The 27838-nt window shown below is 40.5% G+C and overlaps 2 protein-coding genes across 2 annotated transcripts; both read right to left on the bottom strand.

Annotated features, from left to right (window-relative positions):
* Window positions 1–8824: 8824 nt before the first annotated feature.
* LOC308334469 (protein NLRC3-like) lies at window positions 8825–18469 on the bottom strand (the record flags this gene model as incomplete). The annotated part of the gene is made up of 4 exons (XM_080791233.1): window positions 8825–9059; window positions 12133–12261; window positions 13320–13496; window positions 16731–18469. 4 exons carry the CDS (start codon window positions 18467–18469, stop codon window positions 8825–8827), a joined length of 2280 nt encoding a protein of 759 aa, XP_080647359.1.
* Window positions 18470–18533: 64 nt separating this feature from the next.
* On the bottom strand, window positions 18534–27343 carry LOC308334461 (uncharacterized protein; the record flags this gene model as incomplete). The annotated part of the gene is made up of 8 exons (XM_080791221.1): window positions 18534–18538; window positions 19257–19384; window positions 19705–19818; window positions 21974–22087; window positions 24443–24553; window positions 26472–26585; window positions 26679–26792; window positions 27126–27343. The coding sequence occupies 8 exons, from the start codon at window positions 27341–27343 to the stop codon at window positions 18534–18536; spliced, it is 918 nt and encodes a 305-aa protein (XP_080647347.1).
* Between the last annotated feature and the right edge of the window lie 495 nt (window positions 27344–27838).

Here is a 27838-nt window from a genome sequence, read left to right as displayed (position 1 = left end):
TCATAACGCAACGGCCTCGTCACCAGGTCCGCCACAAATCTTTTTAACACCATCGTGGCCCATGGCGTAAATCACCGTCAAGTTCAAGTGCACGGCCATGTGCCCGAGACGGAGATTGATAATCTCCGTCAAATTAGTGCTATATGAAAACTGATCGCATCGCTCTACAGCCTAGCATGCTGACGATGGGCACATTTTATTAATGGATAAATACTGTAGGCCCGGGCCCTCAAGGTGAATGAAACACATTAAACAAATAGCGTGTTTCGCATATTAAACATGGATTAGACACGCCTTTTATCCACCGTTTGGCTTCCTCCCGGGGGACACAGGTATTCATAGGTGATGTTTTGACGTGTTCTCTCGTCCATCTGCTCCACAGAGAGACGCTCATGGTCATGAATGGTTCCATGGCGTGAACAGAGAGACGCTCTAAAAATAAAATAAAATAAAAATATATTCTGATGCGCAGTCCCTGCAACCACTCGCGAACAGAGAGACGCTCTAAAAATAAAATAAAAAATATATATTTTGATGCGCAGTCCCTGCAACCACTCGCGACCACAACCCCAGAACTAAAAAAAAACACAGCATCCATACACCCATACACTGCAATTGGCAATGGCACTGTAATTCGCAGATGGGTTTGTAAATAGCGCATTTTATTATGGGGGGGAGGAGGGGAAACTGGTGTATTTGTATTTTTTTTTTAATACTGTTTTTATTCGGCATTTTTTGTATGACAATTTCAGATTTAGACAATGATAAGTAATTCAGTTAAGTAAAAATGAAAAAAATAACAGGCAATGTAAATGTTCCACATACAGTATAATAAAAAAGACATAAGTGTGATAAACATGAAAAAACAAAAAACAGTTAACCAATGACAAGTGTGAACAGACAAACAAAACAGACAACAGGACAGACACTCTTGCTCTCAAACTTCCAACATGTTGTTGTAAATTAAGTAAGTTACAGACATTCTTTTTTAAATAAGAAAAAATAGAATAAAGAAAAAACACTCAGTTCCTTTTCTTTCAGTTCCTTTTCTTTCTTTCCAATTTTCTATTGTGCTATCTATTGTGTAGGAGGGGTTAGCGTGCACCTATTGAAATATTCAATGAAGGGTTGCCATGTCTGGTAGAACCTATCTTCACTCCCTCTCAATTCAAACTTAATCTTTTCCAATTGTAAGTAGTGCATAACATCTCTCATAAGTGAAGTGTGAGTTGGAACCTGTGCTTGTTTCCAATTCAACAGTATCAGTCTGCGAGCCAGTAGAGTCACATATTTTACCATGTTATATTGGAAAGTAGACAGTTTGACCCCGGGCCCTATGACTCCCATAATTGCTGTCAGTGGATCCGGGTCAAAAGGTCTTCCAACAATGTCTGACAGTGATTTAAATATACTTTGCCAATATGACTTAGTTTTGTGCAATGCCAGAACATATGAGCTAGAGTGGCCGGCGACTGGCCACATCTGTCGCAGGCTGGATTCACATTTGGATACATTCTGTTGAGTTTTTCCTTTGACAAATGTAATCTGTGTAATATTTTAAACTGTATAAGACCGTGCCTGGCGCATACTGAAGAAGAGTGCAAAAACTTTTGAGATGTAGACCATTGCTCGTCAGTGATAGATATTCCTGAGTCGTTTTCCCAAGCAGTTTTTAAATACTCCAAGGAGGCATTATTATCTAAACATGAGAGAGAATTATAAATAATAGAAACACCTCCTTTGAGCAATGGGTCAGGTAGAAATATAGATTCCATTGATGAGTTGGGAGGTATGTTTGGAAATGAATCAGTGTGTTGTGTTAAAAAATGTCGTATCTGTAGAAATCTAAAGAAATGTGATTGGGGTAAATTGAATTTGCGTCGTATTTGTTCAAAGGTCGGAAATAACCCATCAATATAAAGATCTTTGAAGGAGTGAATACCATTTCTATGCCACACTTTAAATGATGAGTCAGAGAGGGACGGTAAAAAAGCATGGTTAGCGACCAGTGGTGCGCGCACAGAGCCCGGGTGCCAACCGAAATGCCTTCGTATTGAGAGCCACATTTTTTGAGAATGCGAGACTATGGAATTCTTTGGCAACTTAGTATATCTTGAGGCCACTGGGGAAAAGATTAAAGCTGACAACGATGTTGGGGGACAACATTGACCTTCAATAAATGCCCATGTAGGCAATTGATCTTGGAGCCAAAATGAGAGTGCACGTAAATTACACGCCCAGTAATAGAGTTTGAAGTTAGGTAATCCCATTCCGCCATCTGATTTAGGCCTCTGCAAAAAATCCTTCTTTATTCGGGGGTGTTTCTTATCCCAAATGAACTTGGAGATAATTTTATCCAGATTCTTAAAAAAAGTGTTGTTAACAAAAATTGGAATACATTGGAATAGAAACAGATATTTAGGGAGGACATTCATTTTAATTATATTAATTCGGCCGGCAAGTGAGATAGGAAGGTTCGACCATTTCGTTAAGTCTTGTTCAGTACGTTCAAAAAGTTTTGTATGGTTTTGCTTGAGCAAGTCGTTAAGTGCTTTGGTTACTATGATTCCTAAATATCGAAAGCTGGTTGTAACATTAAATGGGTGGGAGCCAAAAGTTTGATTGCCTTGTGTATTGATAGGAAATAAAACGCTTTTGGAAACGTTGACTTTATACCCCGAAACCCTGCCAAAACTCTCTAACATGATACTAGGAATAGATGTGGAAGGTTTGGATATGTATAATAATAAATCGTCAGCGTAAAGTGAAACTTTATGCTCTCTATCTCCTCTGAAGATACCAGTGTAGGTGTCTGAAGCACGCAACGCAATTGCAAGCGGCTCAATAGATAAGGCAAAGAGCAGTGGTGAGAGAGGGCAGCCTTGTCTGGTCGAGCGATTCAAAGGGACGTTTTCAGACCTGTATCTGTTTGTATGTACAGAAGCTAATGGATAAGCATAAAGTAGTTTAACCCAGGAAGTGAAGTTTGGACCAAACCCAAATTTTGACAGGGTCGAGAGGAGGAAGTCCCACTCGAACCTATCAAAGGCCTTCTCGGCGGCAAGAGATAACAGTATTTCCGTATCTTGGGGGGTACTACTGGGAGAATATATAATGTCGAATAGGCGTCTAAGATTAAAAAATAGATGTCTATCTTTTATAAACCCCGTTTGATCAGTATGTATCACAGTTGGGAGCACTTTTTCCAAGCGTGTCGCCACAACTTTTGCTAGAATTTTAGCATCAACATTCAAAAGACTCAGAGGCCTGTATGAACCTGGATTAAGCGGGTCTTTATCCTTTTTAAGTAGTGCTAGCTTGGTAGAAAGTTGGTGGGAGGTGGCCGGCGTTGAGAGATTCATTAAACACTTTAAGTAAAAGGGGAGATATGAGTTCAGTAAATGATTTGTAAAATTCAGAGGTATAGCCATCGGGTCCTGGGGCTTTTGAGCACTGCATTTGTGAGATTGCCTGATGTATTTCATCTAAGGTAATAGCTCTTTCAAGTTGAACCGTATGTTCTTGACTAATGGAAGGTATGTTTAAATTTTCTGAAAAAAGTATCAATCAAATTAGAATCTCCTAGTGATTCTGAAGTATACAAATCTGAATAAAAGCGTTTAAATACATCATTAATTTCCTGCTGATTAATAGTAGTTTGACCAGTGTTTGTATGGATCTCTGTAATTAATCTAGAAGCAGCTGATTCCCTAATTTGAAGTGCAAGTATTTTGCCCGCCTTATCCCCATGTTCATAAAACCTATGGCGTGACCGTGTCATCAAATTAGTTGTCTCATTTGTGGATAGGAGATTGAATTCGGCTTGAGTCGAAACCCTTTCTCTGTATAATTCAGGAGAAGGAGATTCTGCATACTGTCTACTTCAAGTAATCGATCAGTCAGAGCTTTGCCTTGTACCTTACGTAGACGGGAGATTAAAGCCTGTCGTGAAATAAGCTGCCCCCGTATATACGCTTTAAGTGCTTCCCATAGTGTACTTCTTGATACATCGGGTGTGTCGTTTGTAGAGAGATAGAACTGTATTTGGGATTTAATATCATCCACACACGCTTGCCTAGTTATTAGTGTGTTATCAAATCTCCAAGTCCTGGCCATATGTCTGTTCTGAAATGCTAATTTGAGGACTCGGGGACTATGATCGGATATTACAATTGCTTCGTACTCACAGTGTCTTATTGAGGGAAGAAGTTTTGAATCTATCAGGAAGTAATCTAATCTTGTGAAAGTGTGATGTACAGAAGAAAAAAACGAATATTTACGTTGAGCTGGATTTAAGAATCTCCATGGATCTGATAATTTAAATGTGTCCATGAATGTATTCACCATTTTAGCTGATTTAGTCAGAGTATAGGGTCTATGTGAAGATCTATCAAGCGTAGGATGAAGAATAAAATTCTGATCTCCACCTAAGATCAATTGGTGAGTGTCAAGGTCAGGCAAAGTAGCCAAAAAAGAAGATATGAATCGTTCATCGTCATGGTTAGGGGCGTAGATATTAGCCAGAACAATAGGACAATTATAAAGCTTTCCAGTAACTATAATATATCTGCCGTGTAGGTCTTGGATAGTTTTATTTAGTATGAAAGGAATGTTCTTGTTTATAAGTATTGCTGTGCACCTGGATTTGAAATTGAAATGAAATATTTGGCCTACCCAATTTCTTCGTAGGCGGTTATGATCCTGATTCCGTAAGTGAGTCTCCTGTAAAAAAGCAATTTCTGTCCCCAGCTTCTTTAAATGAGCCAATACATTGCCACGTTTCACCGCTCCATTCAGACCTCTACAGTTCCAAGTAGTGTATTGAACCAAGCTTTCCCCTCTTACAATATTAGAATTTGGAATAGAATTAGCCATTGTATAAATCAGGAATTAATATAAAAAAAGGACTGAGTGTAAATGCTGACATCAATCTGAATTCGGAATAGGAGTGCAAGAGAACAAAAACAAAAACAGAGAAACACAAAAACACATTAAAACAACAAACGGGAGAAACCCCAAAACCCTCCATGCCTGCTCTCAAATAGCAGTCACAGAAGAAAAAGCCTAAGCTAACCAGCTTTCTATGTCTAAGACACAAGCAGCTATAGTGAAAATAGAGAAACAAAACAAAAACTACAATGGGAAGACCTTAGCTAACCGTCCATTGTTATGTGTATTTGTATTTTTCTAATGGGTAAACATAAAATGTATCCAAATGGCCATCCCTGCTTGGACATGCAGGGCATAAAGCACTATAGTATACTAAGGGCAGACATGTGTAAAATAATACAGTATGCATTCCAAACTCCCAGTAGCATTCAGAATAAAGTGTTTATATGGTGATCTATAGCGATTCAAACAGTACAGACCACCCCTCCATTCATTAATAAAGTGTTTATATGGTAGATCTATAGCGAATCAAACGCTACAGACCACCCCTCCATTCATTAATAAAGTGTTTATATGGTGATCTATAGCGATTCAAACGGTACAGACCACCCCTCCAGACCGGAATGAAAAAAAATCATTCGGAATGGGATGTTCTATTCCAATTGAGGCGTTTACTACATGAGCATTTTTATTCTGATGACTGGAATGAATCCATTCATTCCGAATGAATTTCTGCATGTAAATATGGGGCCAGTGACTCCCAACACACACACACGGCTGGCTGACATTCAGAGCTCCAATCATTGATGGTCAAATCTGGTCACATAATGTCAATTACTTACATGAGAGAAGAAGTGGTGGAGCTGTTTTAGCAGACAGTTTGAGGGTCCATTGGTGGTATAAATTTTTTCGCACCGACACTAAACACGTATATTTTACCCAATGTAAAATGTTACATTCATTCTCTCTCTCTCTCTCTCACACACACATAATTCTCCAACTCCCAGAGGGCCGTGCAGCAGCAGAGCTGGGAGAGAACTCCAACTCCCAGAGGGCCGTGCAGCAGCAGAGCTGGGAGAGCACATGGCAGAGCAAACAAACAGTCCAAGGACAGACAGAGAGCTGAGGGCTGGACGGAGCTGGACCCCAAGGACTGACCGGAGACAAGTTAGTCACTGTTTGGACATTATTCTCCCTTTGGGACGTTTGGTGTTGTCTTTGCAAACTGCAATACACCTGAGTTCATTAAACACACCTGAGTTCATTAAACACACCTGAGTTCATTAAATACACCTCTCATGATGACTTCACTAGCCTGCTCTGTAGCTCTCATGATGACATCACTAGCCTGCTCTGTAGCTCTCATGATGACATCACAATTATGTTGTTATCATCATCATAGTATCTGGGAACCCAAATACTAGTACCATGTAGCCTATACCATGTGGAACCCGGTACCTCCACACAGCCTGAGCAAGGCTAGAAATCACCCCTTCCCTACCTCCCCCTGGTGGTGAGATAATGCTATAATGTGATGTATGCAAACATGCCTTTAAACTGTGTTGTTGAAGAAGTAGACGTTCTTTACTAGTAGAATTAGAAGCACGACATGTCCTGGCACCTCTCTGAGGTTGAGAATAAAACCACAGTACCCAGGGAGAATGTTCTGTATTGATTGAAATATTTATTAACAGTTAACCAGAATTACATTACATTTCAAGCACAAAATCAATACAAAGACTGTTAACTGTGAGTGGACGACCCAATTAAGCATTACTCTTGTTTACAAGAGGGTCCACCATGTTCAATTCATCAAAACATTTAGAGACGTACAAATAGACACTTCTATATAGCCAAAGAACAGAACAGGAATTCATTATAAAGGAGGTAAAAAGGGGTGGGGGATTCAAATTTTATGGGGCCAGTTTCGAATTGCAGCCGTCCGTAGGTGCCCTTTGAAGGAGTCAAGGGATTTGCATGTCTTAATGACTGTTGGTAGGGCATATGTAGTCCAAACATCACTAATTAACCCATGAATCGAACAACACAGATCGATACAACACATCCATAAGTAAATATGATTTGTTCATATCGTTACACAATGCACACCATTAACTTCTAGTCTAGTCCAATTAAGTCAAGTCCTGTAAAATCTGTTTATTTGGCATAACTATTATTGTGAGTTACACAAGTTTGTGTGAAATGTCACAAATCAAACATACATGAATGCATCCGACGGTGATATTTAATAATGATCTATATTACATTACATTTACACACATGTATTTGTACAGCACTTTTCATGACATGAAGTTCAGCTCAAAGAGCTTTACAGAGAAATAAAAAAATCACACCTGTGTGAAGTGAGGGGCGCTCTCGTCGTCATACTGTACACACCATCTCATTCCGGCCAATCTTAATGTGGCCGACGAAGGGGGACATCTGGTGGCCACGCAGGGAAGCACAGCACTCCTGGTCCATCAACAGCATCACTTACTTCCTAACAGGAGAAGAAGAACAACACCGCTGCTGTGAATAACCATATCTGTGCAGAAACACACATTCAGATTTTACGGGGGCCAGTTTCAAATTGCAGCCGTCCGTAGGTGCCCTTTGAGGGCAGTTTTGAAGGAGTCAAGGGATTTGCATGTCTTAATGACCGTTGGTAGGGCGTCCCACATTTTGGTGGCATAGGAACGATATTAATTTGGTTCCTTGTTTGTGCCGAATCTGGGTTGCACATGGTTTGTTGAACTCCCTCTGGTGTTGTGGGTGTGGACTTCATTTACATTAAGGAAGTATTTAGACGGGTACATGGGTATCTTGGTGAAGTATTTAGACAGGTACATGGGTATCTTAGTGAAGTATTTAGACAGGTACATGGGTATCTTAGTGAAGTATTTAGACAGGTACATGGGTATCCTAGTGAAGTATTTAGACAGATACATGGGTATCTTGGTGGTGTAGTGAATCTTGTGGACCAGACCCATTGCAAGATGCTGTACTCTGTCGTCAACCCTAAGCCATTCCAGCCTGTCAAAGTGGGCAGGGGTGAGGTGGGTTCGGTGAGTGAGGCCAAGTAGTAGCCTGACCAGTTTGTTTGGCTCTTGGGAATCAGAGGATGAATTATAATGATTCAAATAACACGGCCCGAAAAACTCCATTCTCTTGTAAAAATAAAAACAATTTAACCCATTTAGGCCTGACGTCGAAATGTATAAAATGTCTTCTAAATTCTGACAGTTTTCTGAAACTCAGTGGTGCTCAATATTTCATGTCAAGGACCCCAACAATTATATGTAATTGGCCACCGATCTGAAAATAATATGTTGTTCCAGCTCGTGCTCTGTACATCCGATAGCGTTGTTATTAACCCATTCTGACCTGAGATCAGATTCTAAAAATGTCTTCTATATCCTGATAGTTTTCCATTCTGACCTGAGATCAGATTCTAAAAATGTCTTCTGTATCCTAACAGTTTTCCATTCTGACCTGAGATCAGATTCTAAAAATGTCTTCTATGTCAGTTGCTCTTCGCTCTTTCAAAAATAGCAGACCTGCAAGCTCGCAATATGATTATTTTGGGGGTCCGACTCCTCAGTTCAAATATGATTATTTTGGGGGTCCTCAGTTCAAATATGATTATTTTGGGGGTCCTCAGTTCAAACATGATTATTTTGGGGGTCCTCAGTTTAAATTAAATCACACTGTGGAGACTTTAAGACATTCTGCCCCCTGGTGGAGACTTTAAGACATTCTGCCCCCTGGTGGTTGGACTCTAACACTTCATCCGACAGTGACGATCTTCTTTATTACGTGTGTGTGTGTGTGTGTGTGTGTGTGTGTGTGTGTGTGTGTGTGTGTGTGTGTGTGTGTGTGTGTGTGTGTGTGTGTGTGGACGTGGTCTGGAATTAAATATGTGTGTCCATTATACTTACTGCTCACACAGACACGCTGAGGAGAAAGAGGAGGACCATAACCCAAACCCAGCATAGAGAGGTCCAGTGGACGTGGTCTGGAAGGTGTACAGGTGTCTCAGTGAGTCAGAGCACACTGCGTAGAAGGACAGAGTCCCAGCGGGACGGTCCACATACACTGATACTCTGTTGGAGCCTCTAGAGGCTCTGACAGGGAGGAAAGTCGTCTGTCCGTTGTGTCTGACATAGTAACTGGAACCAGTAACACCATCACAGGTCAGACTCCAGGACTTATCATTCTCTCCAAACCAACAGTCATCACCATCTCCTTTCCTGCTGATTGTTCCGTCAGCCACTGCTATATAAACCTCTCCACTGCACTCTACCTCCCAGGAACAGCGTCCAGTCACACTCTGTGAACTCAGAACTTGTTCATGGCCATCAAACCTGTCTGGGTGATCAGGAGGACGCTGACCCCCTGACCTCTGTGACCTCCGTGTGACCTTCCTGTTGTCCTCAGACAGAGAGAGGTCACAGTGTGCTGTGTTTGAGTCCAGTGTGAGACGCTGGAAATCTGATGAGAAAACAACACAGTAAACATTATATACATCATTCACTGACTGATGCACACGCATGCACGCACGCACACGCGCACACACACAGACTGATCTACAAACTCACTGCAGTGTTCATTTTGACAACAGATTTAGTACTATTTTAGTCATTTGTACATTATTTAGTCTTAGTCTAGTCTTAGTCGACTAAATTAAGACTCAATACAATTAAAATGTAATAAAGAAGATCGTCACTGTCAGAGTCAAACCACCAGGGGGCAGAATGTCTTAAAGTCTCCACCAGGGGGCAGAATGTCTTAAAGTCTCCACCAGGGGGCAGAATGTCTCTGCACCCCTGTCTGTCTCTCTGTGCTACTGTGTACCTGTCTGTCTCTCTGTGCTACTGTGTACCTGTCTGTCTCTCTGTGCTACTGTGTACCTGTCTGTCTCTCTGTGTTACTGTGTACCTGTCTGTCTCTCTGTGTACCTGTCTGTCTCTCTGTGTTACTGTGTACCTGTCTGTCTCTCTGTGCTACTGTGTACCTGTCTGTCTCTCTGTGTTACTGTGTACCTGTCTGTCTCTTTGTGTACCTGTCTGTCTCTCTGTGTTACTGTGTACCTGTCTGTCTCTGTGTGTACCTGTCTGTCTCTCTGTGTTACTGGGTACCTGTCAGTCTCTCTGTGTACCTGTCTGTCTCTATGTGTACCTGTCTGTCTCTCTGTGTTACTGTGTACCTGTATGTCTCTATGTGTCTGTCTCTCTGTGTACCTGTCCGTCTCTCTGTGTACCTGTCTGTCTCTCTGTGTACCTGTCTGTCTCTATGTGTCTGTCTCTCTGTGTACCTGTCCGTCTCTCTGTGTACCTGTCTGTTTCTATGTGTACCTGTCTGTCTCTCTGTGTTACTGTGTACCTGTCCGTCTCTCTGTGTACCTGTCTGTCTATATGTGTACCTGTCTGTCTCTCTGTGTTACTGTGTACCTGTCCGTCTCTCTGTGTACCTGTCTGTCTCTGTGTGTTACTGTGTACCTGTCTGTCTGTCTGTCTCTATGTGTCTGTCTCTCTGTGTACCTGTCTGTCTCTCTGTGTACCTGTCTGTCTCTCTGTGTTACTGTGTACCTGTCTGTCTCTCTGTGTACATGGCTGTGTCTCTGTGTACCTGTCTGTCTCTATGTGTACCTGTCTGTCTCTGTGTACCTGTCTGTCTCTCTGTGTACCTGTCTGTCTCTCTGTGTTACTGTGTACCTACCTGTCTCTCTGTGTACGTATCGTCTAACACACAGTAACTAACTATTTTTTCCCCAAAATAATCAAAGTACAGCATAGAGCACAGTACACTACAATACAGTACAGAGCACAGTGCAGTACAGTAACTATAACAGTAAATGTATAGTTGCACCGTTCAGTTTTATATTTCCAGTTGTCTTGTATGTTGTTAAATGGAGCGTGGACCCATGCCAATGATCGACACGGGAGATCACCTGTGACTTTCAAACCAAAACGAGATCCACCTGTGATATGCACACATCACGGCTCTGCACCACCTTTCATGCATCGCACGTCAGAACTGAACTTATGCCAATAGACGAAATACATGTTGTTTACGACCAGGTTAGTGAATGAGGCCCATTGTTTCTGTCAAACCACATGACCTCATCTTGATGTGTTAAGGACCAGGCCAAGAGCAGAGAGTAGAGAGCACAAGAGTTTTCAGGACAACATCAACCAAGTATACAACAGTATATAAAATGTTAATGTAGACGCAGATACTCACGTTTGGTAATGAGTTGACTCAGTTGAGGATTAGTAAGCCAATCTTCTCCTCCATGTTTCACTCTGTAGGAAGTAGAACAACAATGTATCAATGTCTAACTGTCTAACACAACGTCTCCACTAGCTGACACTACAGTGTTTCACTCTGTAGGAAGTAGAACAACAATGCATCAATGTCTAACTGTCTAACACAACGTCTCCACTAGCTGACACTACAGTGTTTCACTCTGTAGGAAGTAGAACAACAATGCATCAATGTCTAACTGTCTAACACAACGTCTCCACTAGCTGACACTACAGTGTTTCACTCTGTAGGAAGTAGAACAACAATGCATCAATGTCTGACTGTCTAACACAACGTCTCCACTAGATGAGACTACAGTGTTTCTCCTATCATTATCTTGGCCCTGCAGCTCATCCAGATGTAACCAAGTGGAGTCGCTAAGTACTCCTAATGTCACAGTAATACTACGCCACTCCCAATTACAGGGTGGGAGTCCCGGAATACACAAGGTAAGTGTTCAGTTTGAGTGAACAATAACTGTCGGTTGCTTCATGGAATATAACTTTATTCTGAGAAAGTACACAGTATTGACATTTCCTTTAAAACATATATTCACAGTATTGACATCTCCTTTAAAATGTATATTCACTATTTTCAGAGATACCAATAGGGGGTTATCAAGTCGTCCACTACACAGATAAGGAATCGGATCAATTGCACTAAGATACACTAATTTCCTAGGTCCATAAACACAAGGTTGAGCACTGCAAAATAAGCACACCATCACTCTGAGCCAAATATGGTTGGCATTAAAACACTGCAAATTAATAATAAAGGCTAAAAGCCCAAAAGAACATTGCACTGTAAAAGGGACAGTAGTCCTTGAGTGAAACTATGCAATATAATCCTGAAACCAATATATCCGTCGTTGGCGATTAACTAGTTAAGGGAAAAACACTGCACTGTCCAACATGGACACAGCCCAAGTCTACTCACTTGCAGTTCTCCAGAACTGAATCATTCACCACGTTGAGGCTCAGGTCCAACTCTCTTAGGGAGGGATTAGAGTTTACAGCTGAGGCCAGAGCTTCACAGCATCTCTCTGACAGGCCGCAGTGAGCCAGTCTGAAACACCAGATTAAAACATACATAAATAAATTAATGAATTAATTAATAAATAACACATTTAAATATGCATTATTCCTGGATTTAGAACCAGCTTCCAGCATCTATTAAAGGACTCTCTAGTCCCACTTAGGGTGCCTTCACACCTGGATGCTTTAGTTCCATTAAAACAAACCCTGGCCTCCAACATACCGTAATCATATTTGAACTGGGGATTACAAATCTACAAGCTCACAACGCCTCACAGTGAGCTTGCAGATCGGCTATTATTACAATGTTAGTCTCTTTCTTTCGTAATATTAATAATAATTAACATTACTGCCTAACCCGTGTTCTTCGCTATTTAATCCATATGTCGGTGTTGCGTAATACGCTAAACCCGCTATTTGTTTAATGTGTTTAATTCGCCGTTTTTTAATAATTAAAAAAGAGCTGATTTGTCGTGGACCTGGTGACGAGGCCTGGAAATCTAGCCATGCTCTGGGCTGCTAGGGCTTCTGGGAAAATTAGTTCAATGCAAGTGAACGAGGGGGTTGTTTGGACTACAACATGCTGTGGAGGCGGTTGCCGTTTCGCATCGTAATGGCAGCATGTTTTTCCCAACAAACCATGGGACTATTTTACGCCAGGGTTTCGCGAATAAAAGCTGCAAATACTTACAGTATATGCGTTATGCTCGGTGTGATTTTTTTCACATTAATGTGAAAATATTACCAAACTACAAGCTCACAACGCCTCACAGTGAGCTTGCAGATCTGCTATTTTCACGGTGTTCTGCTCTTTCCTCCGTAATATTAATTATTATAATATTATTAAGAAGCTTGATAACTGTGGCGTAGCTACAACGGGTCGCCAGGCCAAAATAGTCAGAAACTCTATATGATGAAGTAGCCGATACGTTACGATATTACACTTCGTCTACTCAGACACATAGGCTTGGGTTACCATTATATCAAGCTTATTAATACATTCTCACCACAGCATTCATATTATATTCACATAATACAGTACATAATAAAACAGAAGTGATCATAATAAAAGTGGTAAATGAATCTTACTTTAGAACTTCCAGTCCACAGTGTGGGCTCTTCAGTGAAGCACAGAGCAGCTCCACTAGTCCTGAGTCCCGCAGGTCGTTTTCACTGAGGTCCAGTTCTCTCAAATGGGAAGGATTAGAGCTGAGAGCTGAAGACACAGCTTCAACACCTGTCTTACTGAGTTTACAGCCAACAAGTCTGTAAATGCAGATCAAAACAAATGATACCTAGTTCACTGTCATGGAAGTAAACATCTATCTAGTTATCCAGACATAAACAGTATTGTGGAATAGACCAGGGGTTCTCAACCTTTTTGGCTGGGGGCCATGTCTCGCGATACAAACACTGCATTTATGCAACTGAATTGCAAACTATGTTTTGGAAAATAATTTGGGGACCCCCGAGGGGTCGCGACCCACGGGTTGAGAACCCCTGGAATAGTAATGGAATAAGTAATGGAATAATTTGGCGGAATAATTTGAAGTCAGCCATGTGTTTGGAAAGTCATCTTTTTTATGAACTAGTTCAGTTCACAGTTCAAACATTCAACATTTTTAACTAAAGTTCATGGTTCCAAAAAATGAACAATTTTAGTTTTTTTAATTTTTTTCTTTGCTTTTTGTTTATCTAAATGATTGCCACAGCACATAGCCATAGAACTGCAGACTTTATTCCTATTGGGAATAACTTTGGGATTATTAAAGTTACAACTTTTACAATTTCTCCATTAACATTAACCAAATTAATTCCTTATTGTATATTTTTTTTACATTTTGGAAAAAATTGCTCTTTGGCAATGTGGAATGCCACAGAATTCTTAATCATTTTCCTTGTCCTAATTATGGACCAACTTGTGAAAGCTGCATGCTTTTATTGTGAAGGCTCTCAGTTCAGTTCTCACAGCCTGCATATCTCCGCGTGCTGAAAATAGCTGATCTAGACGCTCACAACGCGTCGCGGACGCAACACGTTGTGAGCTTGTAGATCAGCCATTTTCAGCATGGAACACGTTGTACGACGATGAATAAATCAGGCATCACTGCGCTTCTGTGGAGGGAGATGTCTTTAGTTGCCTGACCGAGGTGATCATGTATATGGACAAATACCTCCTTGAACGATCTTCAGATTTATCGTCCCGGAATGTATGCTAATTAGCGCATATAATGCCTAATTTGCATATTTAAACATTTCATTTCAGCAATACAAAAAATCTTAGTCTTAATATAATTAATCAACTGGAGAAGTTTCATTGTGATAGCTATTAGTTAACTTTTTTCCCCTATTCGCCTACCATGTCTCACCATCAAGCTTATTAATACATTCTCACCACAGCATTCATATTATATTCACATAATACAGTACATAATAAAACAGAAGTGATCATAATAAAAGTGGTAATTATCTTACTTTAGAACTTCCAGTCTACAGTGTGGGCTCTTCAGTGAAGCACAGAGCAGCTCCACTAGTCCTGAGTCTTGCAGGTCGTTTTTACTGAGGTCCAATTCTCTCAAATGGGAAGGATTAGAGCTGAGAGCTGAAGACACAGCTTCAACACCTGTCTTACTGAGTTTACAGCCAACAAGTCTGTAAATGCAGATTAAATAAGAGATGATCAAAACAAATGATACCTAGTTCACTGTAATGGAAGTTAACTAAAACATCTCCTATCTAGTTATCCAGACATAAACAGTATTGTGGAATAGACCAGGGGTTCTCAACCTTTTTGGCTGGGGACCCCCAGGGATGTTTTGGCCATGTCTCGCGACCCCCCCCCCCCCCCCACCCCACCCCAATACAAACACTGCATTTATGCAACTGAATTGCAAATTATTTTTAGCAAAATAATTTGGGGACCCCCAAGGGGTCGCGACCCACGGGTTGAGAACCCCTGGAATAGTAATGGAATAATTTGGCGGAATAATTTGAAGTCAGCCATGTGTTTGGAAAGTCATCTTTTGTATGAACTATAGTTCAGTTCACAGTTCAAACATTCAACATTTTGAACTAAAGTTCATGGTTCCAACAATTTTAGTTATTTTTATTTTTTTATTTTTTTTCTCCCTTTTTTCTTTGCTTTTTGTTTTTCTAAATGATTGCCGCAGCCCATAGCCATAGAACTGCAGACTTTATTCCTATTGGGAATAACTTTGGGATTATTAAAGTTACAACTTTTACAATTTCTCCATTAACATTAACCGAATTAATTCCTTATTATACATTTTTTTTACATTTTGGAAAAAATTGCTCTTTTGCAATGTGGAATGCCACAGAATTCTTAATACTTTTCCTTGTCTTAATTATGGGCCAACTTGTGAAAGCTGCATGCTTTTATTGTGAAGGCTCTCAGTTCTCAGCCTGCATATCTCCGCGTGCTGAAAATAGCTGATCTAGATAGACGCTCACAACGCGTAACGGACGCAACGCGTTGTGGGCTTGTAGATCAGCCATTTTCAGCATGGAACACGTACGACGAAGAATAAATCAGGCATCACTGCGCTTCTGTGGAGGGAGATGTCTTTAGTTGGCCGACCGAGGTGATCATGTATATGGACAAATACCTCCTCGACGCAAAAATAACAAGCTATTGGAAGATATTTTTCGTGGCACATTATGTTTAATCAAACAAGAATAAGTTTCCAGTGTTTGGGTCGGGAGTCGGGATGTTCTGTGTCTGCGTGCATGACAGGATCTTCATGCAGAGATGCGAGCGGCACGCTCCAGTGAAATTGTACTGCTGAGAAAGATTAGTTAAATTGTGTCGGATAAGGACTTATTGGTGGGTTTAACGTTAGATATTAAGGCCTGTTTAGGGTGTGTCTTAGCGGGGATTTGGCCTGGAAGGCTCTATGGAAACACTCACTCTTGAACGAAGTTGAACGTGAGAAAGTGACGTTCACACACGACAGAAATGAACGTGTTCACAATGACGTTGATCAAACAGAAATACAGTACGTTCACCCAAAATATGAACGTGTTTGTGAACGATCGTTCATTGAAAGCGTTCAGGGACAACACTGAAGTCAGCAGAAGACAGGGTTGAGATTGAAGCAGTCCTGTGCATGCAGACAGGGTTGACATTGAAGCAGTCCTGTGCATGCAGACAGGGTTGAGATCGGGAAAATATAGAACCGGCTGTATAAAATGCTGCGTCATTGTAAATGGTGCATTTATGTATCACTTTTATCCAAAGCACATTTCTGTTTAAATTGAAGCGGACGGGAGGCAGACTTTCAATTCTGGTTCATTTCTGGTTTTATCTGTTGCCTAGCAACCTAGCATCATTCATACAGTACGTTGATGAAGAGCGCCATCTATACGAATCCACTGAAAAGACCATAGGACACAATACTGCGTGCTTGGCAGTCAAGCGATGGATTCGATGCGACGTAACATGACGTGATTGGCAGTCAAGTCAATGTGTTAACTACTAACCGAGCCTTTCTGCAGTTCCTCACAGCTGGGACCAGTCTCCTTCGCCCCTCCTCTGATGCGTTGTATTTGTCCAGGTCCAACTCTTCCAGAACCTCCTCTGACATCTGCAGCATGACGGCCAGAGCTGAACACTGGGTCTCAGACAGTTTCTCTGTTCTGTTCTCTGACTTCAGGAACTGTTGGATCTCCTGATGTAATGAGTGGTCGTTCATCTCCATCAGACAGTGGAAGATGTTGATACATCTGTCAGGAGAGGCATCACCATCAGTTAACAACGTCTTCAGGTTCTGGATGGCTTTCTGGATCTCCTCGGGACTGTTCTCTGTGTGACCCAGCAGGTCTCCTAACAGACTCTGGTTGGACTCCAGTGAGAGGCCATGAAGGAAGCGGACTAAGAGGTCCAGGTGGCCATTTTTACTCTCCAGGGATTTTTCCATGGCAGCTTTCAGGAAGTCTGAGAGGGAGCTGTAGTATCCATATCCCAGGAATGTGTTCAGGACCTCCATGTTCTTCTGTGTGAAACAGTGGAACAGGTAGACTGCAGCCAGAAACTCCTGGATGCTCAGATGAACAAAGCTGTAGACCGTTTTCTGGAACAGCACACTCTCTGTTTTGAAGATCTGTGTGCACACTCCTGAGTACAGCGCGGCGTCTTTCACATCAAGACCACACTCTTCCAGGTCTTCTTGGTAGAACATGATGCTACTTTTCTTCAGGTGTTTAAAAGCCAGCATGCCCAGCGTCAGAAGAACATCCCTGTCAGTCTTAGTGAGCTGCTTTTGAGTCCCCTTTTCTTTGTCTTTCTTGTTCACATCATGAGTCTCGTCATACTTCTGCTTCTTCGTGTTTGTCTGAACCAACAGGAAGTGGCAGCACATCTCAGTCAGGGTCTTGGGCAGCTGTCCTATCGTGGTGTGTGTCCTCAACATGTCCAGCAGAACGGTAGCAATGATCCAACAGAAGAGTGGGATGTAACACATGATGTGGAGGCTCCTCCATGTCTTCAAGTGTGAGAGGACTCTGTCGGCCAGCTTCTCTTCACTGAATCTCTTCCTGAAGTACTTCTCCTTCTGGGGGTCTGTGAACCCTCGCACTTCTGTCACCATGTCAACACAAGCAGGAGGGATCCGATTGGCTGCTGCGGGTCTGGTGGTTATCCAGAGGAGGGCCTTGGGGAGCAGATTCCTCGTGATGAGGTTTGTCAACAGAGCATCCACCGATGATGTCACTGTGACATCAGAGATGATTTCATTTTTGTCGAAGTGCAACGGAGACCTGGTTTCATCGAGGCCATCGAAGATGAAGCAAACTTTCCAGGCAGCGAGCTGCTCTGCTGTGACCTTCTTTAACGTTGGGTGGAAATCATGGATCAGGTTCAGAAGACTGTACTGCTTATCTCTGACCAAGTTTAGCTCCCGGAATGAAAAGGGAACCAGGAGATCTATATCTTGATTCTCCAAACCTCTTGCCCAGTCCAGAGCAAACTTGCACACAGAGAATGTTTTTCCGATGCCAGCGATGCCATTTGTCAGAACTGTTTCGCTGGGTTTCTCTCTGCCAGGGAGGATGATCTTAAAGACTTTACAGCAGTCGATTGCATCGTCATGGAAGGTCTTCATGTTGGAAGTTCTCTCAAGCTGTATCACTTCATGTTGGCTATTAACCCCTTCACTCTGTCCCGCTGAGATGTAGAGCTCTGAGTAGGTGCTGGTGACGGAGTCTCCAGACTCTTCCGTCATGTGGTTTTTCACTTCATTAAGACTGTCCAAACTGACCTTCAAACTGACCTTATAATCGTTCAAATCAACCTGCAGACGGACATCTGAAATGAGAAGAACATTTATGTTTAAAACATTCAGGTTAATTTATAACGTTACATGTTTACAGCACACATTACTAATTAATTACCCCCAGATAATATGCTTTTTGATAAGAAACATTTTTCCAAAGGTAACAACACAAGATCAGCTGTTTTTGTCCAGTTGTTGAGTTGACAGATGTTTAGCTTCATTATTTGCACTTAGATATAATTGATACAGACAGATCATTTGACCATTTGTGACCAGATTTGACTGAGAGCCTGCCATCGAGTAGCCTCCAGCTTTTCACCAGAGTAGAAAAACTAATATTTTTGTTTAATCCAAAATTAGTCCACAGAAGACATGTACTTATGAAACAAATGCTTAAACGTGTAGCTAGGTGTAATGTTAGAGACCACAGAAGACATGTAAATATGAAATAAATGCTTAAACGTGTAGCTAGGTGTAATGGTAGAGACCACAGGAGTGAACCTTTCAAGCCTGTTTTCTCAACTCGCTGTTTCTCTGCAAGACATAGTGAGATTGACATAGTCTATAAGCCATATCTCCAAAACTGGTGGGTCAAACTGAACAACCAATATGTCAACTTGAAGCTATGATTCCCTGCTTTCATATGACATGGAAATTACAAAAACTCCAATGGGCCCCAGTCAAATTTGGTCACATTTAGTCTGACTATGAATTTTCAATGAGTGCAGATTCTTACTTTGTCCAGGTGTGGTTTGACTGGGTGTCTTCAGTCCAGGTGTGGTTTGACTGGGTGTCTTCAGTCCAGGTGTGGTTTGACTGGGTGTCTTCAGTCCAGGGTTCTGCTCAGTCTCACCATGCCTCTCTCTGTGGACATGATTACATATTTACATCCTCATTGGAGCCACCTGGTTCCTATGTAGATCCCAAAATCCATCATTGATTGATTGATTCATTATTACATTTATATTTTGGGTTGGATATGTGGCTAATAATTAATCAGATAATGTCAGCTAAACGGTTTTTCTATCCCTAGGCTAGTTGTAGTGTGTTATAGTGTATATTGTTATAGTTTATATTGTATAGTGTTATAGTGTATATTGTATAGTGTTATAGTGTATATTGTATAGTGTTATAGTGTATATTGTATAGTGTTATAGTGTGTATATTGTACAGGATTGACATACTGTGTATCTGGAGGTCCAGATTCATCACTGAAGTTAAGAGGAATGTCTTTAGAAAAGTCACTCTTCACAGACAGAAGGCTGGGTGTTGGAGACTCTGCTCTGTGGTACAGACGTCTGGAATCATAGAAATTGTTTGTGTGAATGACATTGTCAATTCGTTTTTTATTTTGTATTGTTACATTCCATTTTACTTCCAAAAGGGTAACATCTTATTACTTTCATCTCACAGCATTGCAGCAACAAGTAAACTGAATAAAATGGCCAAAAACATAATATAAATTGTTATGTTGTGGTTTTACTAGGCATGTCAAAAAATAGTTCTAAAACGGTTATAGTCCCAATACTTGATTCTGATTGGAGACACTCGATGTGCTTGTGTCTCACTATGCCTCTCACCCATTGTAAAATGCATGGTAACCTGAGACCTCTTGTGGCTTATTGCTTTATTACAGGGCCTGGCCAAGAGGGGGCGCAAGTAAACCAGACTAGGACTAGGCAGTCAGTAGTAGCCATAGAGTAAGACAGAGTTACGACAACTCCGTTCACTTCATGGGGCTTCAGTCCAATCTTCTACGTCTAGACTTCTATTGGTGAAGAGCATAGCGAACAGTGACAAAGTCCTTCTATTGGTGAAGAGCATAGCGAACAGTGACAAAGTCCTTCTATTGGTGAAGAGCATAGTGAACAGTGACAAAGTCCTTCTATTGGTGAAGAGCATAGTGAACAGTGACAAAGTCCTTCTATTGGTGAAGAGCATAGTGAACAGTGACAAAGTCCTTCTATTGGTGAAGAGCATAGCGAACAGTGACATCTAGACTTCTATTGGTGAAGAGCATAGCGAACAGTGACATCTAGACTTATATTGGTGAAGAGCATAGTGAACAGTGACAAAGTCCTGGATCGGGAGTTGGCAGAATGCACTGGACTCAGCTTTCTGCCCCCTCAATGTCGTAACTCTGTCTTACTCTAACAGGAAAGCACCAGCTTGGAGGAAGTGACTTTATTATGTGGCGATAGAGCTTCCAGTCTGTGTTCCTCACTTGGGAAATAAACAACAAGCATAATTTTGTACTGTAACCTTCAGTATTCAAGTATCAGGTGATCGTTTAAACATAGCTTGTGTCATACTGTACTCATAGTCTCATACTGTACACATACTGTACATGCACACAAGCAGCCAGCCTGTCTACTGAACACCACACTGTGATTTGTACCACTTCATTCACAAACTGCTCACACAGTAACTTACAATCTGTAGATGAACTTTGAACAGGGTTGATACGACATTATTAGATGTTATGTCTTGTTATGGAATTTATATAACTTAGCATGAGATGACATGGTTGTGTTAAAATGTTGTGTATATAATGCTGCTGCATTGTCTGAAACCAAAATAAGTTTTACTCTCACGTACCTGTAGAGTACACAAGATGGAACAATAAAGTTATATTCTTATGTACCTGTAGTGTACACAGGATGGAACAATAAAGTTTTATTCTTATGTACCTGTAGTGTACACAGGATGGAACAATAAAGTTTTATTCTTATGTACCTGTAGTGTACACAGGATGGAACAATAAAGTTTTATTCTTATGTACCTGTAGTGTACACAGGATGGAACAATAAAGTTTTATTCTTATGTACCTGTAGTGTACACAGGATGGAACAATAAAGTTTTATTCTTATGTACCTGTAGTGTACACAGGATGGAACAATAAAGTTTTATTCTTATGTACCTGTAGTGTACACAGGATGGAACAATAAAGTGTTCTTATGTACCTGTAGTGTACACAGGATGGAACAATAAAGTTATATTCTTATGTACCTGTAGTGTACACAGGATGGAACAATAAAGTTTTATTCTTATGTACCTGTAGTGTACACAGGATGGAACAATAAAGTTTTATTCGTATGCACCTGTAGTGTACACAGGATGGAACAATAAAGTTTTATTCTTATGCACCTGTAGTGTACACAGGATGGAACAATAAAGTTTTATTCTTATGTACCTGTAGTGTACACAGGATGGAACAATAAAGTTTTATTCGTATGCACCTGTAGTGTACACAGGATGGAACAATAAAGTTTTATTCTTATGCACCTGTAGTGTACACAGGATGGAACAATAAAGTTTTATTCTTATGTACCTGTAGTGTACACAGGATGGAACAATAAAGTTTTATTCGTATGCACCTGTAGTGTACACAGGATGGAACAATAAAGTACAACTTTGAACCTTGAATTGTAGGCTATTGGAGGATTTACATACTGTGTATCTGGAGGTCCAGGTTCATCACTGAAGTTAAGAGGAATGTCTTTAGAAAAGTCACTCTTCACAGACAGAAGGCTGGGAGTTGGAGACTCTGCTCTGTGGTACAGTCGTCTGGAATCATAGAAATGTTTGTGTGAATGAGGACCATAGTGTATATACTGTACAGTGTTATAGTGTATATTGTATAGTGTTATAATGTATATTGTACAGTGTTATAGTGTATAATATACACTATAACACTGTACAATATACATTATAACACTATACAATATACACTGTATATTGTATAGTGTTATAATGTATATTGTACAGTGTTATAGTGTATATATTGTATAGGAGGATTGACATACTGTGTATCTGGAGGTATTTTCTGTATTTCAAATACATAAAATATTATTTTTTTAATGTAATTTTATTCTCAAATGGACACATTTACACTGCCTCAGGTTTAAACTGTAGGGGCAAAACACACGCACCCATCCATACACACAACACAACACAATGTGTGATGTCACTTCTATTCCGCCTTCTGATTAATCAATCAGATTGATTGATTGAAATATTTATTAACAGTTTGCAGAATTACAGTACATTTCAAGCACAAACTCAATACAAAGACTGTTAACTGTGAGTGGACGACCCAATTAATCATTACACTTGTTTACAACAGGGTCCACCATGTTCAATTCATCAAAACATTTAGAGACGTACAAATAGACACTTCTATATAGTCAAAGAACAGAACAGGAATGCATCATAAAGAAAGCAAAAAGGGAAAAGAAACATATACAGTGAGGGGAAAAAGGTGGGGGAAGGTGGGGGGGGGGGGGATTCAGATTTTATGGGGGCCAGTTTCGAATTGCAGCCGCCCGTAGGTGCCCTTTGAGAGCGGTTTTGAAGGAGTCAAGGGATTCACATGTCCTAATGACTGTTGGTAGGGCGTTCCACATTTTGGTGGCATAGGAGCGAAAATAATTTAGTCCCTTGTTTGTGCCGAATCTGGGTTGTACATGGTTTGTTGCACTCCCTCTGGTGTTGTGGGTGTGGACTTCGTTTTCATTAAGGAAGTATTTAGACAGGTACATGGGTATCTTGGTGGTGTAGGAGCCTGACCAGTTTGTTTTGGGAGGTCTGGAGCCTTGTTTTAAGGGCCTTTGAGGTGCTGTGGTACCAAGAGGTGCATGCATAGTCAAAGAAACCTTGTACGAGGGCTCCTGTTAAGGTCTTCAAGGTGATTTTATGACCAGTGAGGAGATCCTGTAAAGGAATCTTGTTCTTTGATTGACTTTTTTGATTACGTTGGTGGCCATTTTATCACTATGCATGCACCTCTTGGTACCACAGCACCTCAAAGGCCCTTAAAACAAGGGTCCAGACCTCCCAAAACAAACTGGTCAGGCTCCTACTTGGCCTCACCCCCCGAACCCACCTCACCCCTGCCCACTTTGACAGGCTGGGATGGCTTAGGGTCGACGACAGAGTACAGCATCTTGCAATGGGTCTGGTCCACAAGATTCGATACTCCACCAAGATACCCATGTACCTGTCTAAATACTTCCTTAATGTAAACGAAGTCCACACCCACAACACCAGAGGGAGTGCAACAAACCATGTACAACCCAGATTCGGCATAAACAAGGGACTAAATTATTTTCGCTCCTATGCCACCAAAATGTGGAACGCCCTACCAACAGTCATTAAGACATATGAATCCCTTGACTCCTTCAAAACCGCTCTCAAAGGGCACCTACGGACGGCTGCAATTCGAAACTGGCCCCCGTAAAATCTGAATCCGACCCCCCCCCTTTTTTCCCCTCACTGTATAAAGTGTATATGTTTCTTTTCCCGTTTTGCTTCCTTTATGATGAATTCCTGTGCTGTTCTTTAACTACATAGAAGTGTCTATTTGTACGTCTCTAAATGTTTTGATGAATTGAACATGGTGGACTCTGTTGTAAACAAGTGTAATGCTTAATTGGGTCGTCCACTAACAGTTAACAGTCTTGTTTTTTGCTTGAAATGTACTGTAATTCTGCAAACTGTTAATAAATATTTCAATCAATCAATCAATCAAAGCTTACACACTCAAATTGAACCACAAATGAGAGGCAGAGTAGGGCGGGCCTTCAGTTGTTGGAGACTAACCTCACAAGGCTCATATCTTCAAGTTCTTCTTAATAATCTTCAATGTATTAGACATTCTGACAGGTCATTCATTTAATATTTGGCAATCAATTATGAATGTACTTATCATTATACACATGTTCATGAAAATGTATTTTCATGTATTTTCAAAATACAAAATACGTATTTGTATCTCAAATACATTTCTCAGACCAGTATTTGTATTTTGTATTTAGATACATTTTTTGACCCAGTATTTGTATTTTGTATCAAAATACATTTTCAATGTATTTTGCCCATCTCTGGTTATAGTGTATATATTGTACAGGAGGATTGACATACTGTGTATCTGGAGGTCCTGGTTCATCACTGAAGTTAAGAGGAATGTCTTTAGAAAAGTCACTCTTCATAGACAGAAGGCTGGGAGTTGGAGACTCTGCTCTGTGGTACAGACTGGAATCATAGAAACAAAGAAGTAAATTTATTCAATATGTGTTCAGTTGTTTTGGGAGGTTTGAAGTTTAGTTTTTAGTGACATTGAGATGTTGGAGTGGCATTGAATGAATGAGGCTCCAGCAAGAGTCTGCCCAAAAATACATCTTTATCATTTGTATTTTTATCACACAGAAAGAAAGAAAGAAAAGTTTTTTTATTGCTCCCAAATTGCACCCATGTTCTACCAGTCATAGGCTGGATTTTGAAGGTGCGTTTTACCATGTGGTAATACATAAATTGGCCTCGCTCTGCGCACAATCGTATTATGAAAGCCTTATCGTCCCGTGTTGAACGCACACACATATGGAATACGACGTTGCTGAATATTTTAGCATTGTGGGAGTGTCCATATGTTAATTATTTTCGCTTTGCGCAATTTGCTATTAAGCCCCTTGACCTGCGCATAACGATTAGACGTGGGTCTAGGCACCTCATAAACGCAAAAAGAAGATTAAAGCACTGTTTGATTTTACACTTGAGCGGCTCTGGGACGCTGCTGGAGTGTTGCCAAGTCTGTTTATTATAAGCGGCTTCTTTTTCTGTAAAGTTGCTTGTAAATATTGGTAGTTGTGGTTGCTTTTCTTGTTTCTAAAGGTTTCTCCTAATGTTGTTTAAACCAGTGATCCTCACACAGCACATTCCCATGTCAAGGATCCCCAGATGAATGCATTTGCCCAACTAAGGACGGCTAATACAAAAATGTAATTAAAATTTTCCAAGATTACTTTTGAAAATAGCAGATCTACCAGCTCACAATCACATTCATTCATTAAAACTATGAACTCTGACTGCAGGCGGATATATAATGATCATTATAACAATGTGCAAGAAAATATTTAAAAAGATGGAAGAACTTTATTATATTTGTGGACAATCAAAATATGTTTTTTATTTTAATGTGGTGTCATTAAAATTAATCTGTATATGGCAGACTCACTATATAGAAAATAAAAACATGGCACTTCATTTAAAATAGGTTACAGACCCCTGTTATATGCGCTTATTTTGGGATTATTTTTATAGACCTATTTACTTGTTTCTATGAGACATGGCAACAGCGCAGCAAAAGACGCATCCATTCTTTTTGAAAGGTTGAGATTAGAAACGACCATAATTATTTCATTTCTCAACCTTAAAAAAAAATAATCCTTGAGAGGTTTGCTTTCATACGCTGTATCACACTCGATCCAAGTCTTCTTCAATAAAATGCTACGAGCGAAGACCATACCATCACGGGCATACGCACCACGCATTCAACTCATTACTCATTTCAAATATAATATAATTATAATTTAAATTAAAATATAATTTTACTGGTGTTTCTCAATAGAAACAACTTATTTTGAGGCATGAAGGTGACAGCATGCAGTGCAATAGGAATAATTAACCCAAATGTGACAAAGTCATATATGTCATGTCTTCTATGGTGCCAGCCTGAAGAAATGTAATATAACGATCCCCAAAGTGCGCATTCCGTATGTGACATCAGCTGACTGGTAAAGAAAATAGTAGGGACATGTTGATTGGGTAACTCTCAAACACGCCTTAAACACTCCCATGACTAATTCAAGCCCGTTTTGCGCACTCCACGGGGTGTCGAAAGCGCTTCTTAACATGCTTAAAATTGCAATCTGACATACCTCACGCCCCCAGCTCATATTACTGTAATAGGTAAAACGCACCTTCAAAATCCAGCCCTATAGGCTACTATTGTTATCATATTCTGTATGATAACAACTCCATCATGGCCCGTAGCACTTGCCCTAGCCCTGAACACCTTACATGCGTATGCAAATACTACAGTGTTATAGTGTATATTGTATAGTGTTATATTGTATAGTGTTAGTGTATATATTGTACAGGAGGATTGACATACTGTGTATCTGGAGGTCCAGATTCATCACTGAAGTTAAGAGGAATGTCTTTAGAAAAGTCACTCTTCATAGACAGAAGGCTGGGAGTTGGAGACTCTGCTCTGTGGTACAGACGTCTGGAATAACATAAATGTTTGTGTGAATGAGGACCATAGTGTATATATTGTACAGTGTTATAGTGTATATATTGTATAGGAGGATTGACATACTGTGTATCTGGAGGTCCAGGTTCATTACTGAAGTTAAGAGGAATGTCTTTAGAAAAGTCACTCTTCACAGACAGAAGGCTGGGAGTTGGAGACTCTGCTCTGTCGTACAGACTTCTGGAATCATAGAAAATGTTTGTGTGAATGAGGACCATAGTGTATATATTGTACAGTAGTGTTATAGTGTATATATATTGAGGTACAGACGTCTGGAATAACATAAATGTTTGTGTGAATTAAAAAGTTAGTTAAAGGGTTTCTAAAGAGTTTTTTGTTTCGTCTCTTGCCATTGCATGACAAGTAAATAAATAATAGAAACCATACAATCTTACTAAATATACAGTACAATAACAGGTGATATTTTAAACATATATGTTGCATACTGTACACAAATAATTTACACAAATACTGTACACGTATTATAGTGTATTTATAGGTGCATTCACATACTTAGCATCAGGAGGTCCAGGTTCATTACTGAAGTCAGGAGGTAGAGGTATAGACGAGTCACTCTTCATAGACATGTAGCTGGTTGTTGGAGACACTGGTCTGTGGATGAGATGTTTGTCAGCCCCCTCCTCCTCTCTCTCCTCACGGCGACTCATCTCTGCTCTGTGGACGAGATGTTTGTCAGCTCCCTCCTCCTCTCTTTCCTCACGGCGTCTCATCTCTGCTCTGTATTAAACCTGTCAAGATCACATAGTCACAATACACCAGACAACAGTCAATGTTTGCTGTATATACACAATGTGCGGACACTCCCGCACGGCGCACGCACACACAGCCGCTTTCCAACTTATATTGTTGTCACAAGAAGATGTTCATGTTCCAACATGTAGGGGAATTTGCTCCACATCAATACGACGCAGCCTCGTCGGCCCGAGCCGAAGGCTGTTATTGAACTGTAACTGGACCCTCAGGCCTTATTGCGACCGGAGGTCGCAGTTAACAGGTCGTACTAAGTATATATATATAATTATATATACTTAGTACGGTCTGTATATATATATATATTGAACCACTGATACAGAAACATGAGGTTTTTCAGAAAACCGTCAGGATTTTGAAGATTTCTTTTACATTTCGATTTAAATGGGACCCATTTTGGGCGGGAACCCCTTTTGGTGTTTTAAACATTATGTTATAATTTAGCTATTGAAACA

The sequence above is a fragment of the Protomyctophum bolini genome (assembly GCF_963924005.1).
Source record: "Protomyctophum bolini genome assembly, chromosome: 2".
NCBI lineage: Eukaryota > Metazoa > Chordata > Actinopteri > Myctophiformes > Myctophidae > Protomyctophum > Protomyctophum bolini.
This window is presented reverse-complemented; position numbering and strand designations above follow the sequence as displayed.